The sequence below is a fragment of the Drosophila bipectinata genome, chromosome 3R (genome assembly GCF_030179905.1).
Source record: "Drosophila bipectinata strain 14024-0381.07 chromosome 3R, DbipHiC1v2, whole genome shotgun sequence".
Taxonomy (NCBI): Eukaryota; Metazoa; Arthropoda; class Insecta; order Diptera; family Drosophilidae; genus Drosophila; species Drosophila bipectinata.
In genome coordinates this window covers 1,625,275-1,645,400 of record NC_091739.1, presented here as the reverse complement: position 1 = coordinate 1,645,400, position 20,126 = coordinate 1,625,275, and the positions used below count along the sequence as shown (strand labels likewise).

The following is a 20,126-nucleotide window of genomic DNA, read 5'->3' as shown; positions in this document are numbered from 1 at the left end:
CAGTGATTTAGTCAAATGTCAAGCTTCAAACCTATGAAAAGTTTTAGCCCTGCCACAGAATTTCGAGTTAAATTCATAATAAATGGGTAAAAATCGAACTTTTCACATAAATTCACATAAGTTAAGATTCATTACTGATTTTACCAAAAATACTAGCAAGATTGTCCGTGTATTTAAAAACACTCAATATAGGCATAAGCAAAGCAAAAATAGGATTTTTTAACAAACGGTAGCCGTTCGACGGATCATAAAGACCACGTTAATCAGCCTAGAGTTCTCCAACCGCCTAACTCAAAAGTATTAAGCGAGAGCGTCAATCTCTACGTGATAAATGAAGGCTATTTAAATTCCTTTGCTTTCTTTCATTTGTTTCTGTTACCTTATGGCATCCTCATTGTCGATTCCTACTTTCCTTGCTCTAGGCGATGCCGTAAATGTACCGGATGAGTTATAGACACGGATTCGGGAGAATTTTAAATACTATATATGTATATGCAGCTATTTCCCAGCACATAATTGCCGCTAAGATTTACGCTGTCCCTTTAAATCTACCTTACAAAATGCGTCATCTTTATGTTTATTACGTGCAAACTAACACTTTTAAATATATATATACACAAAATAATTGTAAATAACTTTTATTTTAGATTCTAGAATCTAGATGAATGTGAACAGTAACGTATCCAGAACCGATGTTAATTGTTTTATAAATATTTAAATTGTCATGATAAACTTCCAAAAACACCGAGCTTTTTCAAAAGTTTAAGAGCCCGCAATCAATATTTAAAGTAGATGTTATTGAAAATAAAATTGAATTATGTTTTCAGTAATGATAAGCTGAAAGTTTTTTCTGAGTTTTTTTTTGAACAAGCTACCATTTGAGCTTACAATTTCAAAAAGCTTATATTTAAGGAAATATTAGCAATTTAAAAATCAAAAATTGTGTGTATTTGTTTGTGGTAGATGTAGAAACCGTTTAAAGGTTTTAAAATTGGGTTTTAAGAGAAAAAAAGGGCATGGCCCTAAAGGGATCATGCTGTGCATATGTCGACCTACAATGGCTAAGGAGTAATGGACCAAAGTGTTTGTACTAGGAACGTTAAATTTTAAGCGTATTAGTAGATGCTGGCTATTGGTGACGTGTATGCACGTCACCATTGATGAGGTTGTGTAGGAAAAGGTAGCAAACATCTTTCTACGATTTTTAAGAAAAGTAAGTTTATAAGTAAGAGTCTGCATCCCATTTTAGTCCCCAAAAAGCAAATAGTAAGAAACTCTTTTGTACAGATTCTACAAATACATTTTAATTCGAGATGGCTTTTGCAAAGTCGGGATTTTTTTCCGACTTTTCTGGTCGTAACCAGCGTTTTTCGAAGGGGACTTTCTATTCTTTTGTATTTATAATATATAACTAGCCTCCATATAACTTTCATATAGCTACTCCATTTCCATTAGCTTCTAAACAGTTTTTAAATTTTTTTATACAAAATAATAAATACAAATGAATATGTTAGAAGGTGTGCTTGCTTCAGAATTGTCTAAAAACCAAAGAACCAGTCAAGCACTTATTCAATGGTCTGGCTCATCAATTCAGAAACCAGTTTCTATGCTAATCATTTATCACCAAAAAGTTAAAAACTAGACACAAGAGCAAACTATTGTTAAGATCGGCAATGTGCGTCAACTTCCGTGTAAAATAAAATTAAGAAAAAATTTGAAAACCAATAATATTGACTTTTTTAGTCTACATTTTTAGATAGAATTTGTATTTGTATTTTTAGATAGAATAAAATGTATTTGCAGGCTAAACTTTCCTATGGAAAATATCAACTCGAACACGCACACATTTAAGTTTTTTTAAATTATATAATATATAACAAAACTATCTTTCGGTAAACTATTTAGAGGCATATGTTTAGTTACATAAGGGCCATGCTTTTATTTAGGCATGATATGCTGGCAAGTAATAAGTGTCCACAGTGGGTTTTGTTTCAACTTTGGGCGTGGGCGTTTGATACGAATATCCAGAAGTAGTCTCCGTTGTAGAGGTGGGCTCTGGCTGCGAACTCGTGGTGGTCTTCACTGGCGTCGAGGTTGTAGGGACCGGAGGTTCGGGATGTATAGTGGGGCTCGGCGTTTTAGTACTGCCTTCTGTAGTGGTTGTGTATAAAGTGTGAGTAGTAGGAGAGCTATCATCCGGAGTAAAATCGGTGTTTACTTCAGTGGTGTGATGTGTGACCTCCGTAGGCTTCTCGGTGGTGGTGGTAGAAAACGAAATTGATTTGCTGAAGCCAAATCCAAAGCTCCCACCTGAGGATTTGCTTTGTAGTAAACTATTCCAAAGCTGGATCTTGGTAGAGATTAAACTGGAGATGAATTGTGTGTTAATGGGCGCTGCTATCGCGGAACTTTGATAACTAGTGGCGGAGTTGCTTCCATGACCTTGAAAATAGGAAGAAAATATTACTTTTCGGCTTAACTGTCACTCCTTTTACTCTTACTGGTGTTGGGCGCAAATACTTTAATGATAAATGGCTTTGCATCGGCCAAGTTACCGGTGCTCCAGGCGAGAAGAACCAAAATTAGAGTAGTTCTGAGCATGCTGACATTCAAGTTTTGACTAGTTGCCGTACATCGACGTTCACTTTTATATCCCACGTCGGAAGAAGTCTCAGCTATTTCTGTTGTCACTCGGTGCTTACTTCGACGTATAAAAAATCAAAAACTCGCTCTGGCGGGGGAATTCGAGTGGAAGTCAAATAGCGCCTCGGCACCCTTGTATAAGGCCACCGGTCTCTTTAAGTGGTAAGTGATAAGTAAGCACAGAATCTCATAAATTATTGTCAAAGCTTTGAGCTTTTAATCTCCAATACAGATCGGAAAATTAGCATCGCCGGCCGATGCATTCATGGATTCTGACCAACTATAGCAATGACCAATACCAACCAAATCAGTTTTATATTTCATAACTATACATTTGATTAAACGGGTGAACCGAAAAGCATATTGTATATCGAGCTGCTAATTCCGGGGAAAATTATTCGCAAATTAAGGTTTCTGGGAAAAATCCGCTGCATCAATATAGTCTTTTTCTTTCTAAAAAGAAAGCTTGAAAACCGTGTTTTTAAGCTTGAAAATTTGGGGTCTGTTCAAGGATTAAACACGATACATATTCCAAAGATAGCGTTTCAAGGGATCGGACCCATGGAAATACGAGATGAACGAGATTATGAATTCCTCGCCTTTTCCTTGGACCCAAAACCAGTCTTTTAGCCAATCCTTAAGGTCTTCATAGGAATGGAAGAGGTGGTTGTCTAATCCGTGTCCCAACCCGGCAAAAATATGGTAATCTGATGGAGCCAAGTCAGGTGAATAAGCCGCATGGAGTATGGATTTCCAGCCAAACGTGGCTACCAATTCCTTGGTGCCTCTTGCCCGGTGTGATTGCGCGTTGTCGTCCAGAAGAATTGCTTTGTGCTGCCTTTTTGCGTATCCTATGCTTTTTGGAGCAGATATTCTTTCAATTCTTCCAATTGTTGCTGGTAGCGTTCGCCATCAACGGTTTCACCCGGTTAGCTAACTTCGGGCGGAGCCGAAGTTTATATACCCTTGCAGTTAAAACCGGATATATATCGCAAACATCGGATATAGTTGGCCGATCCTTATGGGAATAGGAATATATAATCCAATTTATTACAATACAAAATCTAAAAAAAGTCCCAAGCTTCTATCTTCAAAAATACGAAAGTTGATATTTCTACCAAATACCATTTCCGATCGTTCAGTTATATGGCAGCTATGGGATATAGTCGGCCGATCCTAATGAAATTTGGTAGGTTGGATCAACTGACCAAGAATAGAATCTGTACTAAGTTCCAGCTTTCTACCTCCAAAACCCGAAAGTTGGGTCATTTCCGATCGTTCAGTTATATGGCAGCTATAGGATATAGTCGGCCGATCCTTATGAAATTAGGCATGTCGTATTATTTTGCCAAAAATAGCTCTCAAGTCAAATTTGAACTCTCTAACTCTAAAAACACCAAAGTTATACCATTTCCGATCAATCAGTTATATGGCAGCTATAGGATATAGTCGGCCGATCCGGGCCGTTCCGACTTATATACTGCGTGCAAAGGAAAGAAGGGTGTGTGCAAAGTTTCAAGACGATAGCTTTAAAACTGAGAGACTAGTTCGCGTAGAAACAGACAGACGGACAGACAGACGGACAGACAGACGGACAGACAGATGGACAGACTGACAGACTGACAGACGGACAGACGGACAGACGGACATGCTCATATCAACTCAGGAGGTGATCCTGATCAAGAATATATATACTTTATAGGGTCGGAGATGTCTCCTTCACTGCGTTGCACACTTTTGACCAAAATTATAATACCCTCTGCAAGGGTATAAAAATTTCTTTTGCCAAAAAAAACTCGCAAATAACGTTTGAGCAGTGTTGCAAGATGTTAAAAGATGCTAACAAAATTTGTACCAACAATTTTTGATCACTTTTGTTACCGATAAATAACAATAAAGTAAAAAGCAGTTTCATAGACCTGGTATATCGAGACCAATTTCATTACGAACTTATGAAAATTGTTGAAGTTATAACGCTTTTCCCAAAGCAAGTCAGGTGCAATCTTGCTAGCGTTCCGGAGCAATAGTGTGCCCTTCCATTGCGCTTATTCCTTTCTTTTACAAACTGTTACTCCCAAACGATAGCAAAATTGCACTGACTTGTTGTACTGACAAACATCGGCTATAGTTGACGGATCCTTATAAGAATATCATAATATAACCAGTTTATTATAATTATCCAAAATTTACAATTTATTAGAAATCCAAAAAAAATCCCAAGCTTCTATCTTCAAAAATACCTAAGTTACCAAATACCATTTCCGATTGTTCAGTTGTATGGCGTAATAAAGAAGGGTTTGTGCAATGTTTTATGTCGGCAGTTTTGAAACTAAGAAACTAGTATGCGTAGAAACAGACAGACAGACGGACAATGCTTATATCAACTCAGGAGGGGATCCTGATCAAGAATACTTCTAATACTATATAGGGGTGGAGATGTCTCCTTCACTGCGTTGCACACTTTTGGACAAAATTCTAATACCCTCTGTAAATGTACGTTTTTGTTTTGTTTTTTTTTTAAAGGCGCTATTTTATTGAAAAACTTTAGTATTCATATTAATATTAATATATAATATTAATATTTAGAATTCATTCCTTTTCGTTTTTCAAATGGCCACAGGAGTCTAAATCAGCCACATATGTCAACCAGGACATGACCTTTTTTTCCCATCGCTACTTAAAGAATGCGTATCTCGACGAAAGAGAAAAATTAATATATTTTTTGTAAAACTTATTATGGATATTTGTTAAGTAAAAAAATTTAAACAAAATTGGTAGTGAATAAAAAAAAACTTTAGTTAAAATGTCATGTAATAAAGTCGGGAAACTTGACTATAGCCGTCCCTTCTTATTTAAACCTGGGAAGAACATTAAATGTATGTAAAAATTACAAGTCAAAGAAAGGGAGATGTAAGGAGATAAATTTCACAGGTTTTTATACCCGCGACTCGTAGAATACAAGAGTATAGCAGCCGTGTGACTGTATGTAACATGGGCGGAAGGAATCATTTCCGACCCCATAAAGTATATATATTCTTGACCAGCATCAACAGCCAAGTCGAAATAGCTATGTCCGTCTGTCCAACTGACTATATGAACGCGTGGATCTCAGAGACTATAAGAGAAAGAGGAAAAGGATTTGGCATGGAGACTCCTACAATGCCTACGCAGTATAAGTTTGAGTCAAAATTATGACACCACCCCTCCCGCCCCGACAACTCGCGAATTTTTGTAGCGCCAGTACAGCAAAGTTTTTTGAAAAAATGTTGATGACAAACTATTTCTATAGTTAATATATATCTGAAAAACAAATTTCATCCCACTCGTACGACTTTTAGATATGGAGATATACCCATATATGTATATTACTTTTCCTATACGAACGGGCACAAATTTTGAACGCGAGGATTTTGAAGTCCAGAAGAAATAGAACTATCAGATTTAGGAATTGTGTCAAAATTTTTAAAGGTTTGGGTCACTTTTGCGCCCCCGAAACAGAAATCTGATGTTAGCGCCAGTTCGTTAATTGTTTTGGAAAATTTTTGAATGCCAAACTGTTCCAATGGCTAATCTAAAGGTCAGAAGATGATTCTACGTTACAGTAAATGTATGTTTAATTTATAGCGTTCACAATAGGATTCAATAGGTTTACAATAGGATTCAAATAAAAGGGTATACATACGAAGCTTTTAACAAAAATAAATGATAAACTTTACCAAAAATTGCTTTAATAACACTCCTTGTAATAAAAATATTTAAAACAATACCTTTTATTTTAATCTAAACGAATAATAACCACAGATTTTGACAAAATACGACCGCGTTTTCGCAAAAATTGCGGACGAAAAGCGTTCAAAAAGAAGATCGGGACCAAGTATCGTTATCCACGTAAAGCTTAAACTTAAAAAAAGCCTTTAAGTGAAATAGAAATATTCGTTTCTATTATTTTTTCCATCTTTGCATGTATCGGGTAGCTTTCCTTTCTTGTGAGGCATACCATTTGATTTCATTATTTATGTATTTTAAGTATTCGAAAGATGCTTTAAAACAATGAAGTTTATAAATATTATAAAATTTGAAAAAAAATATGTATAACAACAAAAAAATGTATTATGTATTATTATTATTTATAAGAAGCAGTTTCTAAGTCTTTTGTTGGAAATGTTAAATCTACACATAATTAATGCGAGCTCATTCAGTTCGTGCTTGGCACGTATTTTCCACTTTAATTTATATTCAGGTGCAAGTGCGGTTTCCTTTTATAATCGAATTCTTGGAAAGTACTTCGATTCGGACGCTACAAAATAAATTTATTTTTTGGGAGTAATGCTGAGGGGAACGTTTTTTAGCTACCTCGTTTTATTCTTCTCAATGCCTCAGTGTTAAAGTAACAGTACAACTGCGCTTCTCTCAGTAGAAAAGGCAGTTGCAATAAAAGTATACATACCTGAGCACTGTAATCCACGACGGTGATGAAGAAAAAGTTTTTCTGTGTGCGTCTAATAAAAATAATGATTCAATCGAGAGGTTTTTTATTAAGAAGGTAATTTTTTCAAATCGAGAGGAGTTTACATTTTGAATTTCGAGCTCGAGCTACAGAAAGGTGTATTTTTGGACGAGAAAAGCATTTCATCCAAATCGGTTTTAAAAGGAGATATACCCATATATATAACATTTCCCATACAAACGGACTAAAATTATGATCGCATGGATCTCGAAGACTAGAACTATCTATTATGGTGGATCAAGTTTGTGTCAAAATTTTGCACACTCCCTCCCTCAAATCAGAAATCTCGGTGTAGCGCAAGTTCATTTATATTTTTGGGAAATGTTTTAACGCCAAACTTTTCCAATGGCCAACTCACACCTACAAATAAAAATTCAGCCAAATCGGACAACTTTTATAGACTATAGAGTATAGAGTATAGAGTCTAGAGTTATAGTATTTTTATTCTGCTACCCTACAGAATCAGTAGTATTAACGTTGGGGGCAGAAGTGCGTCTATTAAACCACGGTAGATGAGTATCGGTATAATAAGGTCGGGAAAGCCGACTATCATCTGTTTTCCAAAATCGGCAAAAAACGTTACACCATTTACAAAAAAATGGTCTAAACGTTATTAATACTTAAAGTTTAATTCTTTTAGAAAAATATCTTTAATACATAAAGTTTTAGTGTTTTTTTACACATACGAATACGTAAATTAATTTAATGGGTGCTTGAGATTATTATATGAATTGTCGCCTCAGTTTTGAAGTTCAAGTATAACGGATTTTCAAAATAGTTATGCAGTGCCATGCTTTCCAACATTTTTATTCCACTGTTACGGACTTGGCCAGATTTCTGGGACAATCGACATCACATCCGCGGAGCACAGCAATGTGATAAGACAGAAGTTGCATAGGGATAACTGTGAGAATTCCTTGAAGGCAGTCAACTGTGCGAGGAATTTCCAGGTGACGGGATGAGAATGCTTTGGTTTCCTCATCTCCTTCCTCACAAATTATGATCGGACATCCCTTTCGAGAGGTGACCTGCTGAAGGGCATTCATACACTTAACGTAGACCGGATCACGCAGAACGATCATTAAGACAGGCATAGAGTCATCGACCAAGGCCAACGGGCCATGTTTGAGTTCACCGGCCATTATGCCCTCACTGTGCATGTAGGTCAGTTCCTTCACTTTCTAGATTTAAAAGAAGGATGTTACATAAGTAAATATAAAAATATACTGATGCTTGTCAATTGTAATCTTACCAGAGCGCCTTCAAGACAAGTGGCAAAATTGTACCCGCGACCCATTATCAGAAGCGACTTGTGCTGGTACAGATCTCTTGCAAGTTCTTTGACCTTCGAATCCAATTTGAGAACGGCTCGGATCTGATCAGCGAGCTTAGACAGCGCCTGCATGATCTCTAAGCGGCGTTGCTGCAAGGAGAGGCGATCTTCGGACATAACTAAGGCGAACATTACCAAAGAGATGAACTGTGATGTGTAAGCCTTTGTAGAGGCCACACCTATCTCAGGACCGGCATTAATGTGCACTCCGCAATGAGATTCGCGGCAGATACTGCTTCCCACCGTGTTTGTGATGCCTACGATTAGGGCTCCACGTTGCTTACAATAACGAAGCGCCATCAGAGTGTCGGCCGTTTCGCCGGACTGGGATATAAAAAAGCAGACGTCGTCACGGAAAATTGGCGTATTTCGGTCAAGAAAGTCGGACGCTAGTTCAACAATGACTGGCAGCTCGGTCAATTCTTCCAGTAACTGACGCGTAGCGACAGCACTGTGGTATGAAGTTCCACAACCAATCAGCATTAGTCGGCGACAGCGCTTGATCTCCGGAATGTAGTCCTTAATTCCACCTAAAACAATCGAATTTCCATCAAAGCGGACACGACCGCGCATCGTGTTGACCACGGATTCCGGTTGCTCAAAGATCTCCTTCTGCATGAAGTAATCGTAGTTTCCCTTCATAATCTGCTGTATTTCCATTTTTAAGGTTGTAATCTCTCTAGCGTGAGGATCATCTAGACTTTTTTTTAAACGATGAATACTTAGAGTTCCATCTCGAACTGCTGCAACATCATCATCCTAAAAATAATGGTAATAATGTATAACACTTTATAACTACTTTGTAAAGTTTTAACAATATGTTTACATCCATTCACAAAATGGTCCATAGTTACATAATTTCATACGCACCAAATAAAACAAGAAAGGATGGCTATAGTCGATTTTCCCGACTATATAATACCCGGTACTCATCTCTTCCACCACAATTGTACTAACTTTTAACGGGATGGATTGTCGGCAAGAAATTTTTCTGCAAAACTACTGATCATACTACTGGCCATTTTACTGAATCAGTAGAGACGCAGACGATAAGCAAAAAGTCGATAACTCCTCTAAAAATTATTATTCAATCTCTAAAAATTTAATTTCAATAAAACAACTATGGGTTATTCGATTGACATTAATGGGTATATATATGACATTTATGACATATATTGACATTTATATCCTCCAAAAAACGGCCGATTTTGAAATTTTACATGTGAAATTTGTTTTTCAGATATACATAAATTAACTAAAGAAGAAGTTTGGCACAAAAAGTTTTTCAAAAACCATCTCTAGGTATACTGGCAATACAGAAATTCCCAATTTGTGGGGCGTTGCAAAATTTAAAAAAAAAATTGAACTGCGTGGGTATTGTATACCAAATCCCATACCAAATCCTATAGCTATATGTCTTATAGTCTAGACGGGCAGAAGGACATGGGTATATCGACTCGTCTGTTGATACTGATCAAGAATATATATACTTATGGGATGATTTCTTCCAAGCGCAAAAATATGCAACAAAAGTTTTTTGCTAAAAATCCATACCTTTAAAGTTTAAACTTAGTTAAAGGTTAGTTAAAGTATGGGTGTAAGAGATAAATACCGGGATACCGGGTCGGGAAACTCGACTTTAGGCGTCCTTTTTTGTTTTTATTTTATTTGGTACATACATATTTGTGGGTAGTTGCCATTTCACAGGTTAAATGAATTAATATATGTATATTTCCTCTAAAACGTACAGCGAAAACAAGGTGAATATATAAAATTATTGGCTTAATCTTTGGTTTAAGGAAGTATAATTGGTACTGGTTAAATTATTTTGTCTGTTTGTTTCATCGTTTTCATCATTTATATAAATAATTTTTTATAATTCAGAAATATACAATTTGTTAAAAAAAAAACACAAAATGAATATATTTTTTAAAACCTCGGGTGTTCTCGATACAGTTAAAAAATGTCTTACCTCCAAGTAAATAACGCGGTTGGTGTGCTCAATAACAGCCGAGGCATCCGAAGCGAAAAAGTACTCCACTTCCTTTTCTTCCATAGGCATGAATTCCGAAGTGCTGTCAGAACGCGGTATTACTGGCAATTCACGAGTTTGTCCATGAGGACGAATTTCTGGTTGGTTAATTGTTTATCAATGTTTCAGTGTGAACGATGTGCATTTTCATGTAAAAAAATGATTCAGCGGTAGCAATGGCGATTATGTAAAAGCATTATGTGTGGAAAGAAAATAATTCGAGATCATCGAGGTAATAAATTAATTCATATTAAAGTTGTATACTTTAATCAAAACACTTAGCACCACCTCCACCAAGGTCACCGTAATAAAAGGTGTGTGATTTTAAAAGATGTTGGCAAGATGGAATTTTTAAATTGGTTTTTAGATTAAAACTTTATTCCAGTATGAAAGAATTTTATTATGTGGTTAATTTTAATAAAAACAGCAAAATAATTATTAATAAGAAGCCTTACATAAAACAAATTCATAATAAAAATGATAAAAATTAACTTTTGTCATATAAACAAACAAAAAATATGAAAAAAGTAATATCTTTACTTAAATTCATCCGAATCGAAATAATAATTTTCTTACTTTCATTAAAGAAAAAAAAAAGGACCGCCAAAGATAAAAACTTCTAAGTTATACCTAATAAAATAATATAACTTAATATACAGTGAAAGTGAATTTTTAAAAGGTGAATTTTCTCAAATATGTTTATGAAAGTTAAATGTGTTCATTTTCGCGCTTTCAGCTGAAACTGTACTAGCCGAAAAGTTGTAAATAGTAAAGTAGAAGGATGAAAAATGTTAATGAAATAAAAAAACAACCTATTTTTTAGGAAAGTTTCAAAATTTGTATGAATCTAATTAGTCCGAAAAAGCCCCGCAGCCCACGAACACCGAGTCGCAAAGCGTTAGTCAATGGGTAATTCAATTGACTACCTTGTTCGGAGCTCTGCTTCTTGTCATCTTTGGTTCGACATCGACCCAGTCGCAGCAAGCGGGGCAGAAGGGATCATCGGAGGGCAGGTGGAGGAGAGCAGCATGGTTATTTCGGAACGAAGACGACCGATACAAACACGGTTATTTACATATAGATAGAAGACAAAGGATGTTTTGTGAAGTGTATGGGGACACTAGAGTTGAGAACAAAGAAACGGCCCGCTTACCTTTTCCGTATAAAATGGGAATGTGGTCCGTGGCCAGACGAGTCTTAGTCTTGATTCCAACCAGCAGGGGTGAACTCCTACGGGAGGCAACACACTCTCCAGGGAAATACTTTGACTTGACAGCGACTGCAAAAGCCCCTTCCTGCGTACGGTTTTGGGATAAGTTCAATGTGTTTAACTTCAATGCTCTCATAGGTCAATCTTACCAACTGCTGTATAGCCTGCTCTACCAACTCGCGAAAGGAGTAGGTGGGGTGGGTTTTCCATAAATGATGCACCAGCTTGGCAAACACCTCAGTATCTGTGTCTGATTCGAACTCGTATCCGCGCTTAGATAAGAATGTTTTTACGTCGTTGTAGTTTGTAATAATTCCGTTATGGACTACCACAAAACCGTTTGTTTCGTCCGAGCGCTGCGGATGCGAATTCCTCTCGCATGGCACGCCGTGGGTGGCCCAGCGGGTGTGGGCGATGCCAATGTGTGTAAGTACTGGCTCGCTGTATTCAACACCACTAAAATCTATCCGCATTGGTTAAAATATTTTTGATTATTTACAAGAAAACAATTTTTTTTGAGATAGTGTACATACGCTCCTGAATTGCATCCTCTAGCACCTTAACTTTTCCAGTTCGCTTAACCATTACAATGTTTTTATTATCCGGAGAATCGATGGCAACACCAGTAGAATCGTAACCACGGTACTCCAGTCTTTTTAAGCCTGTAACCAATAAGTCTAGAACCTCCTGGCGCGATTTCGGGGTCAAATAATTTAGGTAAGCAAAGATTCCTGGTAAACACGAATATTTTTATTAAAATAAATTATTAACAAAAAAAGAAAGCTAAGTTTGAACGAAGCCGAAGTTGATATACCCTTGCAGTTAAAACTTTAATACCAAAGTTGGTATTTTTACCAAAGAACAAATATTTGGCCGATGAAATTTGGTAGGTGGCATCAACTGACCAAAAATAGATCTTGCGTCATTCCTAACTTTAAAGTTATAGTATTTCCGATCAATCAGTTATATGGCAGCTATAGGATATAGTCGGCCGATCCCGCCCGTTCCGACTTAAATACTGCGTGCAAAGGAAAGAAGGATTTGTGCAAAATTCCAATAGCTTTAAAACTGAGCGATAGCTTTAAAACTGAGAGACTAGTTTGCGTAGAATCAGACAGACGGACATGCTCATATCAACTCAGGTGATCCTGGTCAAGAATATATATACTTTATAGTTGCAAACTTTTGACCAAAATAATAATACCCTCTGCAAGGGTATACAAATATTGCACTGTACACTGTAGTACACTGTTAAAATCTAATGTAACGACCTTCAGCACCATGAATTTAAAAGGGTAGGAGAAGGATCCGGACCCCTATGCGTCCGTCCCTGATGGGCCCGTAAGTTTTTGCTGGTCTTTAACCTTGTACTTTGCGAGAATCAGCTGAAAAACTTTTTTCAAAATCGTGACTTGAATAACTTTTAAACAGCAGAATTAAAATGTGTATAACCTTTGGTAAAATTGCCCGATTTTGGTTTTCTAAATTTATGTTGGAAATCAAAACCTTTGATATTGTTCATTATTGAAAATTTCGAAAATGTCTATACTTACCGCACATTTTGTAGGATGTTAATCAATTAAAATCTGCAAACACAAATTAAAATCTGAAATGTCTGAAAAAGTAAATAATAATATAATATTTTCTTATAATAACTCATTAACTGATAACCTAATTACAAAAAAATATTTTTTAGATAAAATATAAATTATTTTTTGTACGGTTTTTTTTTATTTAAGATAATTAAAATTTTGAACTTTTCTCAAAGGAATGTGTGTGTTTAGAATGGAGCTTACAGTGAACGATAAAATATGTTTTCCAATCGTCGTACATGTCTGACTTGTGGGGTAATAAAGCTCATAAGAGTTTCTATCTACAATTTATTGTCCGTGCCCCTGTCAATAATGTCGTACTGATAGCTGTAAAGTCGAAGACGTTTCCCTTTTCCTTCACACATATGTATGCCTCATTGTTTACTTTTCGATAACCTGTCATCTATTTCTGTATCTGCAAAAAATTCTGGCCCTGTAAAATCTTATCAGACAACTCGGTATTTAATTGCTTTCCTTTCTTCGGTTTTTTCTTAGTGGCAATGAAAAGATTCAGTTTGTGAAGAAATCTAATACAAATTAAACATTAAAAATTTTAAAGCCTTTTTTAAACGAAATCGCTTGCAATTTTTTTAACTTCTTGAATTTGTCGTAGAAATACATTTGCATTTTTTGTTCCACAGATTTCTGCTTTCTAGTAACAAACCAAATACTTTTACGTTTAACTTCTGGGGTTTTTAGTAGAACCTGTTTCGTCACAATATTTATATCAAAAGGTTTTAAAATTAGAGATTTTTAAATCAAGGGAACTTGAAAAAAACGTGTAGGACAACCTTGCAACCTTTGCACCGAGGAAAAATTCTTAAAATAATTGACTTGAATGACATCAGAAATTTAAAAATGGAAGGGAACTTTTCAACTCGATACATAACGGAAATAATATCTACAAATAACTGTCAAGTACTTTCTTATCACCTCGTTACTTTCTAGCTGGTACACCAAAAACAATATATAAATGACAGTTTTAGTGATTCCGCATCTGTGCGCTTGATGATAACTAGCCTAAAAAGGTCCACGAGTTATATTACCTCCCAAAAAATATTAATTTAAAAGTGGGGGTCCAAAAGCTTAAGTGAGTTTTTCTAGGTTTTCTGCAAAGGCACCAGCTTTTCTGTTGTTTGTATGTATGTAGGTGTGTTAAAAGTGTATAAAGTATATCTTGGTTACACAGCTGGTACCGCTGTTGTGTGCACTTTTCTGCCTTTGTTGAAAAAAATTAGTTTCCGGTTGGCGCACACCAGTTTCACAAGTCTTTTAACGAACAGGTATTTTATATAAGTAATGCAGAATTTTTTCGAATTTCAATAGAAGGCTGATTTTGGATAATATTAAGCTTTTATTTAGAACAAGAAATTCATTCTTAATGCATAATAAAAATTAATATAGATATTGGTACTTTTTAATTCATTAGTTGAATGTTTCCACTTTCTTGGACCACGTCCGTAGCCCTGTTGGCACTTTTATTGTATATGTAACACAACACCACTCACTTGAAATGCTTTTTACGTCTCCTTATTCGCGGCGCTAGTATTACTAAGGTGTGTGGTTCACTTCGTATCTGATCGGGCAAGCTTTCACCACTGGCCAACTCTTTCGCTGTCTTAATCACACTGAGCCAACTCTGAAAAACAGCTCACACTAAATACAGCGTTTTTATAGGCCGCGGCACAGCATACCCCTCCGACTTCGTATACCGATCCGTTGCCGATCTTTAATGTCAAAGAGTCCAAGCTTCGGGCTCCCACCCAGCCGGTACCACCACTCACACAACCACACTAGAAGCACGCGAAGGCGGTTATCGACTCTTACGCACTGGGCAAACGGTGAAGTAACAGTCACATTTTAAAGCAATCTTGAGTGTATTGAATCCAATAAACATCAACGGTCCACTTTCAGTTCAGTCATCCTGTTATGCTGGTATAGTAGCAGTTGGATGGGTTCAGGTACAAACCTACATACATATGAAATTGGTAGCACTGAACGTGCTCTTAGGACGGTGCAGTTCTCTTACATTCAAAACTTTACTACAATTGTTTATCGAGGCGTTGCCGAGTTGTTCCATATAGGCTTGAGAGTAGAGGCAAGCTTTCAGGGCTTTCGAAAAGACATATATTTCTATATGTGAGTATTTATATTGTATTTGTTATATAAGCATTGATAGTGTTTAGGATAGTTTAGGGATTGGAGTGCACTTCAGTGCACTATTTTAAAAGTATATAATGATTCTAACCTTATTTGTTCCCCCGATTGTGACTAAGAAGGCTTCTAAACTTGATATTTATTCCCCCGCATTGATTGTTCAGGGTCATTAAGTTAGGTTGCAAGAGCAAATGTCTTACTTTACACTTTTTAGACAGATGCGACTTTAAGCATCTTTTAAGAGCAAAATAATAGCAGCGGCGAACGTAAACCGACGAAAATGAAAATGAAATCATGTTCAATGATAAATCTGGTTAATACTTTGTTAACCTATTTTAGAAGTTAGAACTTTGAACTAAGAATTTTCGAACGAATTTTTGCAAATTCACTCAATTGAGTTTGAAGTGAATTTTCACGTTCTTCGGTCACACTGTCAACAAGGTGTGTTTTAAAAAACTTATGATTTTGCTGTTTAAAAACAGACTAAAAATATTTCTCAAAATTTATTACTTTCAATTCCATTTAAATTTGAATTTAATTTAAATTTGATAAGCTCTCAGGAGTATGAGTAATATTACGGTTAAACAGTCTGACAAAAAAAAAGTAGAGGAACTTTTAAAGCGTAAAGCATAATAGGATTTGTTTATCTTATTTGTATTACGTGTTTGACATATTTGTAACACCCTCAAGCTCTTTTTTTTATTGAGAAAGAGACATCTTTTAAAGTTCCAAACCACTGTTACTGGCTTGATAATGTATTTAGTTTATTTTCATTAAAATGATGAAAAAAAGAATGAACGGCTTTAGTCGAGTTTCTCTTTATAATGGTTGCTTTACTCTACTCTACTCTGCTATGAGCCTAATACTGAGCCTAATACTCAAAAAGGTACAGAATCAAAATAAAAATATATGTAAAAATTATTCTTTACAAGAAATATATACTGAAAAATAAACTTTTTTTCATAAATTTTTTTTTATATTTTCGTTTAGATCTCTACATTTCTTGGGGTATAAGGGGTATATATATTTCGTGTAATTTTGATCCATCTCTCATTATCCTTACTATTAAAAATTTTTACATTAAATTTTAAATTTTTTACAGCACACATTTTTAATAGGTATTGAAAATAAGCGGCAAATATAAGATTATGCGAACAAGAATGAATTATGGGTAACAAGAACTTCGAAAATGTCGGATAATTTGAAATAAAAAATCTAAAGGTACTTGTATAACATCATTCGCCGCGCTAGTTCCTACACATATCCGACAAATATTCAGCAAATTTAGAATTATTAGTTCTATTACCAAATAAACCAATATACACCGCCACTTCTGGATTGTAACTGATATTTTTAGTAAGCCGTCAAAAAGATACCAACCAACAACCAAAAACGAGCCAGTGCTGCCACGGGCTATCATTGTCTTAAGCAAACCGGTTTTAAATAAGAAAATAGTGTGCTAACACTGTTGCAAAGTAGTGCCACAGGTTTCGACGCGTCACTGGTATCAATCGTATAATATATGTAAATATTTATGATTTCTCTTTCGAAAATTACCCACAGCTTCTTGTTCCCTGTTATTGATTTACGCACAAAACCAGTTACTAGTTAAGACAATAAAAGACTCCAAAGTCGCTGACCTTGACTTCTATTTAAAAGGAAAAGTGATGATTTTGTATTTTTGTGCTCAGATCAGACCGCCTCGAAAAGTATGTAGATATTTTGTGTTGCAGCTTGTGGATAATCTTCGAGATTATAAAAATAGTTCGTTTCAAACCAAAACAGTAAAATTAAATTTCATTAATGGAAATTGATATGCTAAGCTAAATTCAAACCTGGAAGTGATAATTAATTGGTGGATTTGTTTCTTGCAAATGCAGAGGTAAGGTCCCCTCAGTGTTGGTTACTATCCAGAAGAATTGAGGCAAGTTGTGTGGACGGCCTTGCAACTGGGTCGGCCTTTTACCTACATATACATATGTATGTGTATGTATGCAATACTTGCATTCACTATCAGTAACAAGCTTCAACGATTGGACGAGATTTTGCATTAATTGCCCCTTGAACAGTGGGATGCTGGTACTTAAAACTTATATAAAACTCATATTTTTTGAATATATTCTTTTTCTTATTTTTTCTTTTTTGTTTTCTTATTCGTACATAGGTATCGTATTCAACAACTCGTACGAAAAATTGCATGTTGAGGAAATTTAGAAGTTTTACACCAATATAAAGTTCATCCAAAAATTATACATTTTTTTTATTCAACTAGGCTTAAATTTTGTAAAAATTGTTTAAAAAGAAACCATTTTTTGTCAATGAAATCCCATTAGAAGAACATTTGCAACTCTCTTAATTCCCCTCCTATGCGATTTCTATCTTGTCACCTGCCACTCAGCCATGATTTGAAAGTCAAGAACTTGCTTCCTCAATCGTACAGCAGACACGGAACTATCTAAGCCAACCATGGTTAATAAGTAGTTTACAACCCATCTGAGCCAAACTCATTCAATGCACTTCTTGCCCCTTGAAAAGATGGCCTCTATCCGTTATCAGTTGAATTTGTGGTCAGATTTTTTTTTTTTTTTTTGGAAATGCAAGCCAAGCCAAAAAAATTATATCCGAAAGAATAATTGAATAAACATGGTAAAAGCCATTTAAGGGGTTATACACAGTTGTGATAGATTAAAAAATCGATTTTTTTATTGCATATTTTTATACCCTTGCAGAGGGTATTATAATTTTGTCCAAAAGTGTGCAACGCAGTGAAGGAGACATCTCCGACCCTATAAAGTATATATATTCTTGATCAGGATCACCTCCTGAGTTGATATGAGCATGTCCGTCTGTCCGTCTGTCCGTCTGTCTGTCTGTCTGTCTGTCCGTTTCTACGCGAACTAGTCTCTCAGTTTTAAAGCTATCAACTTGAAACTTTGCACACACCCTTCTTTCCTTTGCACGCAGTATATAAGTCGGAACGACCGGGATCGGCCGACTATATCCTATAGCTGCCATATAACTGATTGATCGGAAATGGTATAACTTTGGTGTTTTTAGAGTTAGAGAGTTCAAATTTAACATGAGAGCTATTTTTGGCAAAACAATACGACGTGCCAAATTTCATAAGGATCAGCCGACTATATCCTATAGCTGCCATATGACTGAACGATCGGAAATGACCCAACTTTCGTGTTTTTGAAGATAGAATGCTGGAATTTAATACAGATTCTATTTTTGGTCAGTTGATCCAACCTACCAAATTTCATAAGGATCGGCCGACTATATCCTATAGCTGCCATATAACTGAAAGATCGGAATTGACCCAACTTTTGTGTTTTTGAAGATAGAAAGCTGGAACTTGGTACAGATTCTATTTTTAGTCAGTTCATCCAACCTACCAAATTTCATAAGGATCGGCCAACTAAATCCGATGGTTGCGATATATATCCGGTTTTAACTGCAAGGGTATATCAACTTCGGCTTCGCCCGAAGTTAGCTTTCCTTTCTTGTTTAAGTACATACTGTTGAGAATACTCTCACAAAAATGAAGGTTCTAATGCTCCGATCGTTATGAATTTTATTGAGAGTATTCTCAACAGTATATACTACAAAATTTAACTATTAAAAAACGACGGAAATTTTAAAATCGGTTTAAAATTACGCGTTTAGGAATTTTTAAGCGCAACAAAGTCACGAAAAGGGTGTTACATATATTTCAAACACGGTTTTGTGTTATATTCGACCTAATAAACGATTCCTACTAGGTCTTTTTAAAAGTTCCTCGGACAGACGGACAGATGGACATGCTATATCGACTCAAGAGGTAATCCTGATTAAGAACATAAATACTTTATGGGGTCGGGGATGTCTCCTTCACATCGATGCACCCTTTTGACCAAAACTAGAATACCCCGTGCAAGAATAAAAAAGTCATTAAACTTTTAAAAACGACATTCGTTAATCGGTAACAAATTTTAGCCATTTAAGCAGGAAGCGAGTCTGATTAAAAATTTATTTTTAATAAATGCAAGTAAGTTTAAGTAGTCCAATTCACTCGAATTTTTAAAGTGAAAATAAAATTTAAAATATGATATAAGCAGCGAATTTTCCGTAGTCTAGCTGAAATGGCACAGCTTAAAGTTAAAGTATGAAGAATTTCTACTCCAAAAAAAAATACAAGTGTAACTTTGTCTATACTGTACACTTTACAGTAAATGCAAGCCTTTTTCACCTTTTAATTGATTTATAAAATTTTATATTATTTACTATATTACATGAGAAGGTAAAGGTGTAGAACGTCCGAAGCGAAGTACGGCATGTGACTTAGTTGTCTGTTTTCGTGAATTCCGGTAAAATGAAGCAAATTTCGGAGTCGGCTGTACACGAGTTTTAAGGCTAGGGTGTGTTCCTGGAAGGGAATCGCGCCATCGTCATAAAAGTTAAGCGAATAACAAATGTGACGACGGCGCTCGTAAATAATTTAAATGTAATCGTCAAAATCCGCAGTGACATTAAGCACGTGCTTACATCCCCAGGCTACTTCTCCCATGCTTGTGTTTGTATAAAGCTTTAGGCTTCTAATGTGCCTCGTAAATTATAAATTAAATATTTACACCAGATTGTAAACACCTTTCGCTTATTAATATTCTTCC

At 35.7% G+C, this 20,126-nt stretch overlaps 2 protein-coding genes and 1 long non-coding RNA gene across 8 annotated transcripts; 1 reads left to right on the top strand and 2 right to left on the bottom strand.

Moving 5' to 3' along the window:
* Positions 1-1,792: 1,792 nt before the first annotated feature.
* On the bottom strand, positions 1,793-2,775 carry LOC108130759 (uncharacterized). Of its 2 annotated transcripts, XM_070281721.1 has the most exons (3): positions 2,502-2,775; positions 2,219-2,442; positions 2,060-2,151 (listed from the first exon to the last, which is right to left on the bottom strand). In XM_070281721.1, the coding sequence occupies exons 1-3, from the start codon at positions 2,599-2,601 to the stop codon at positions 2,080-2,082; spliced, it is 396 nt and encodes a 131-aa protein (XP_070137822.1). In that variant the 5' UTR covers positions 2,602-2,775; the 3' UTR covers positions 2,060-2,079. The 2 variants fall into 2 exon arrangements, with proteins under 2 accessions (XP_017104835.2, XP_070137822.1); XM_017249346.3 differs by having other exon boundaries at positions 1,793-2,442; positions 2,502-2,720.
* A 5,061-nt stretch (positions 2,776-7,836) lies between these two features.
* Positions 7,837-14,970, bottom strand: Gfat1 (Glutamine:fructose-6-phosphate aminotransferase 1). 5 transcript variants are annotated; one of them, XM_017249477.3, is made up of 9 exons: positions 14,826-14,970; positions 13,279-13,340; positions 12,259-12,456; positions 11,875-12,188; positions 11,669-11,810; positions 11,442-11,468; positions 10,456-10,613; positions 8,403-9,242; positions 7,837-8,331 (listed from the first exon to the last, which is right to left on the bottom strand). In XM_017249477.3, exons 2-9 carry the CDS (start codon positions 13,283-13,285, stop codon positions 7,957-7,959), a joined length of 2,061 nt encoding a protein of 686 aa, XP_017104966.2. In that variant the 5' UTR covers positions 13,286-13,340; positions 14,826-14,970; the 3' UTR covers positions 7,837-7,956. The 5 variants fall into 5 exon arrangements, with proteins under 5 accessions (XP_017104966.2, XP_017104969.2, XP_017104967.2 ...); XM_017249480.3 differs by having other exon boundaries at positions 10,456-10,577; XM_017249478.3 differs by having other exon boundaries at positions 13,279-13,311.
* Positions 14,566-16,804, top strand: LOC122321518 (uncharacterized). Its single transcript, XR_006246136.2, has 2 exons — positions 14,566-14,600; positions 16,577-16,804. It is a non-coding gene; the product is annotated as an uncharacterized lncRNA (long non-coding RNA).
* The last annotated feature ends 3,322 nt before the right edge of the window (positions 16,805-20,126 follow it).

Excerpts from the sequence above, each read along its gene's own strand:
- LOC108130759 (XM_017249346.3), bottom strand. The coding sequence starts at position 2,601 with ATGCTCAGAACTACTCTAATTTTGGTTCTTCTCGCCTGGAGCACCGGT. Across the intron at positions 2,443-2,501 it reads AGTATTTGCGCCCAACACCA|GTCATGGAAGCAACTCCGCC; the intron begins GTAAGAGTAAAA and ends CCTATTTTCAAG.
- Gfat1 (XM_017249477.3), bottom strand. Across the intron at positions 12,189-12,258 it reads AGAGGATGCAATTCAGGAGC|ATTTTAGTGGTGTTGAATAC; the intron begins GTATGTACACTA and ends CAATGCGGATAG. Across the intron at positions 11,469-11,668 it reads TCCCATTTTATACGGAAAAG|ATGACAAGAAGCAGAGCTCC; the intron begins GTAAGCGGGCCG and ends GTCGAACCAAAG.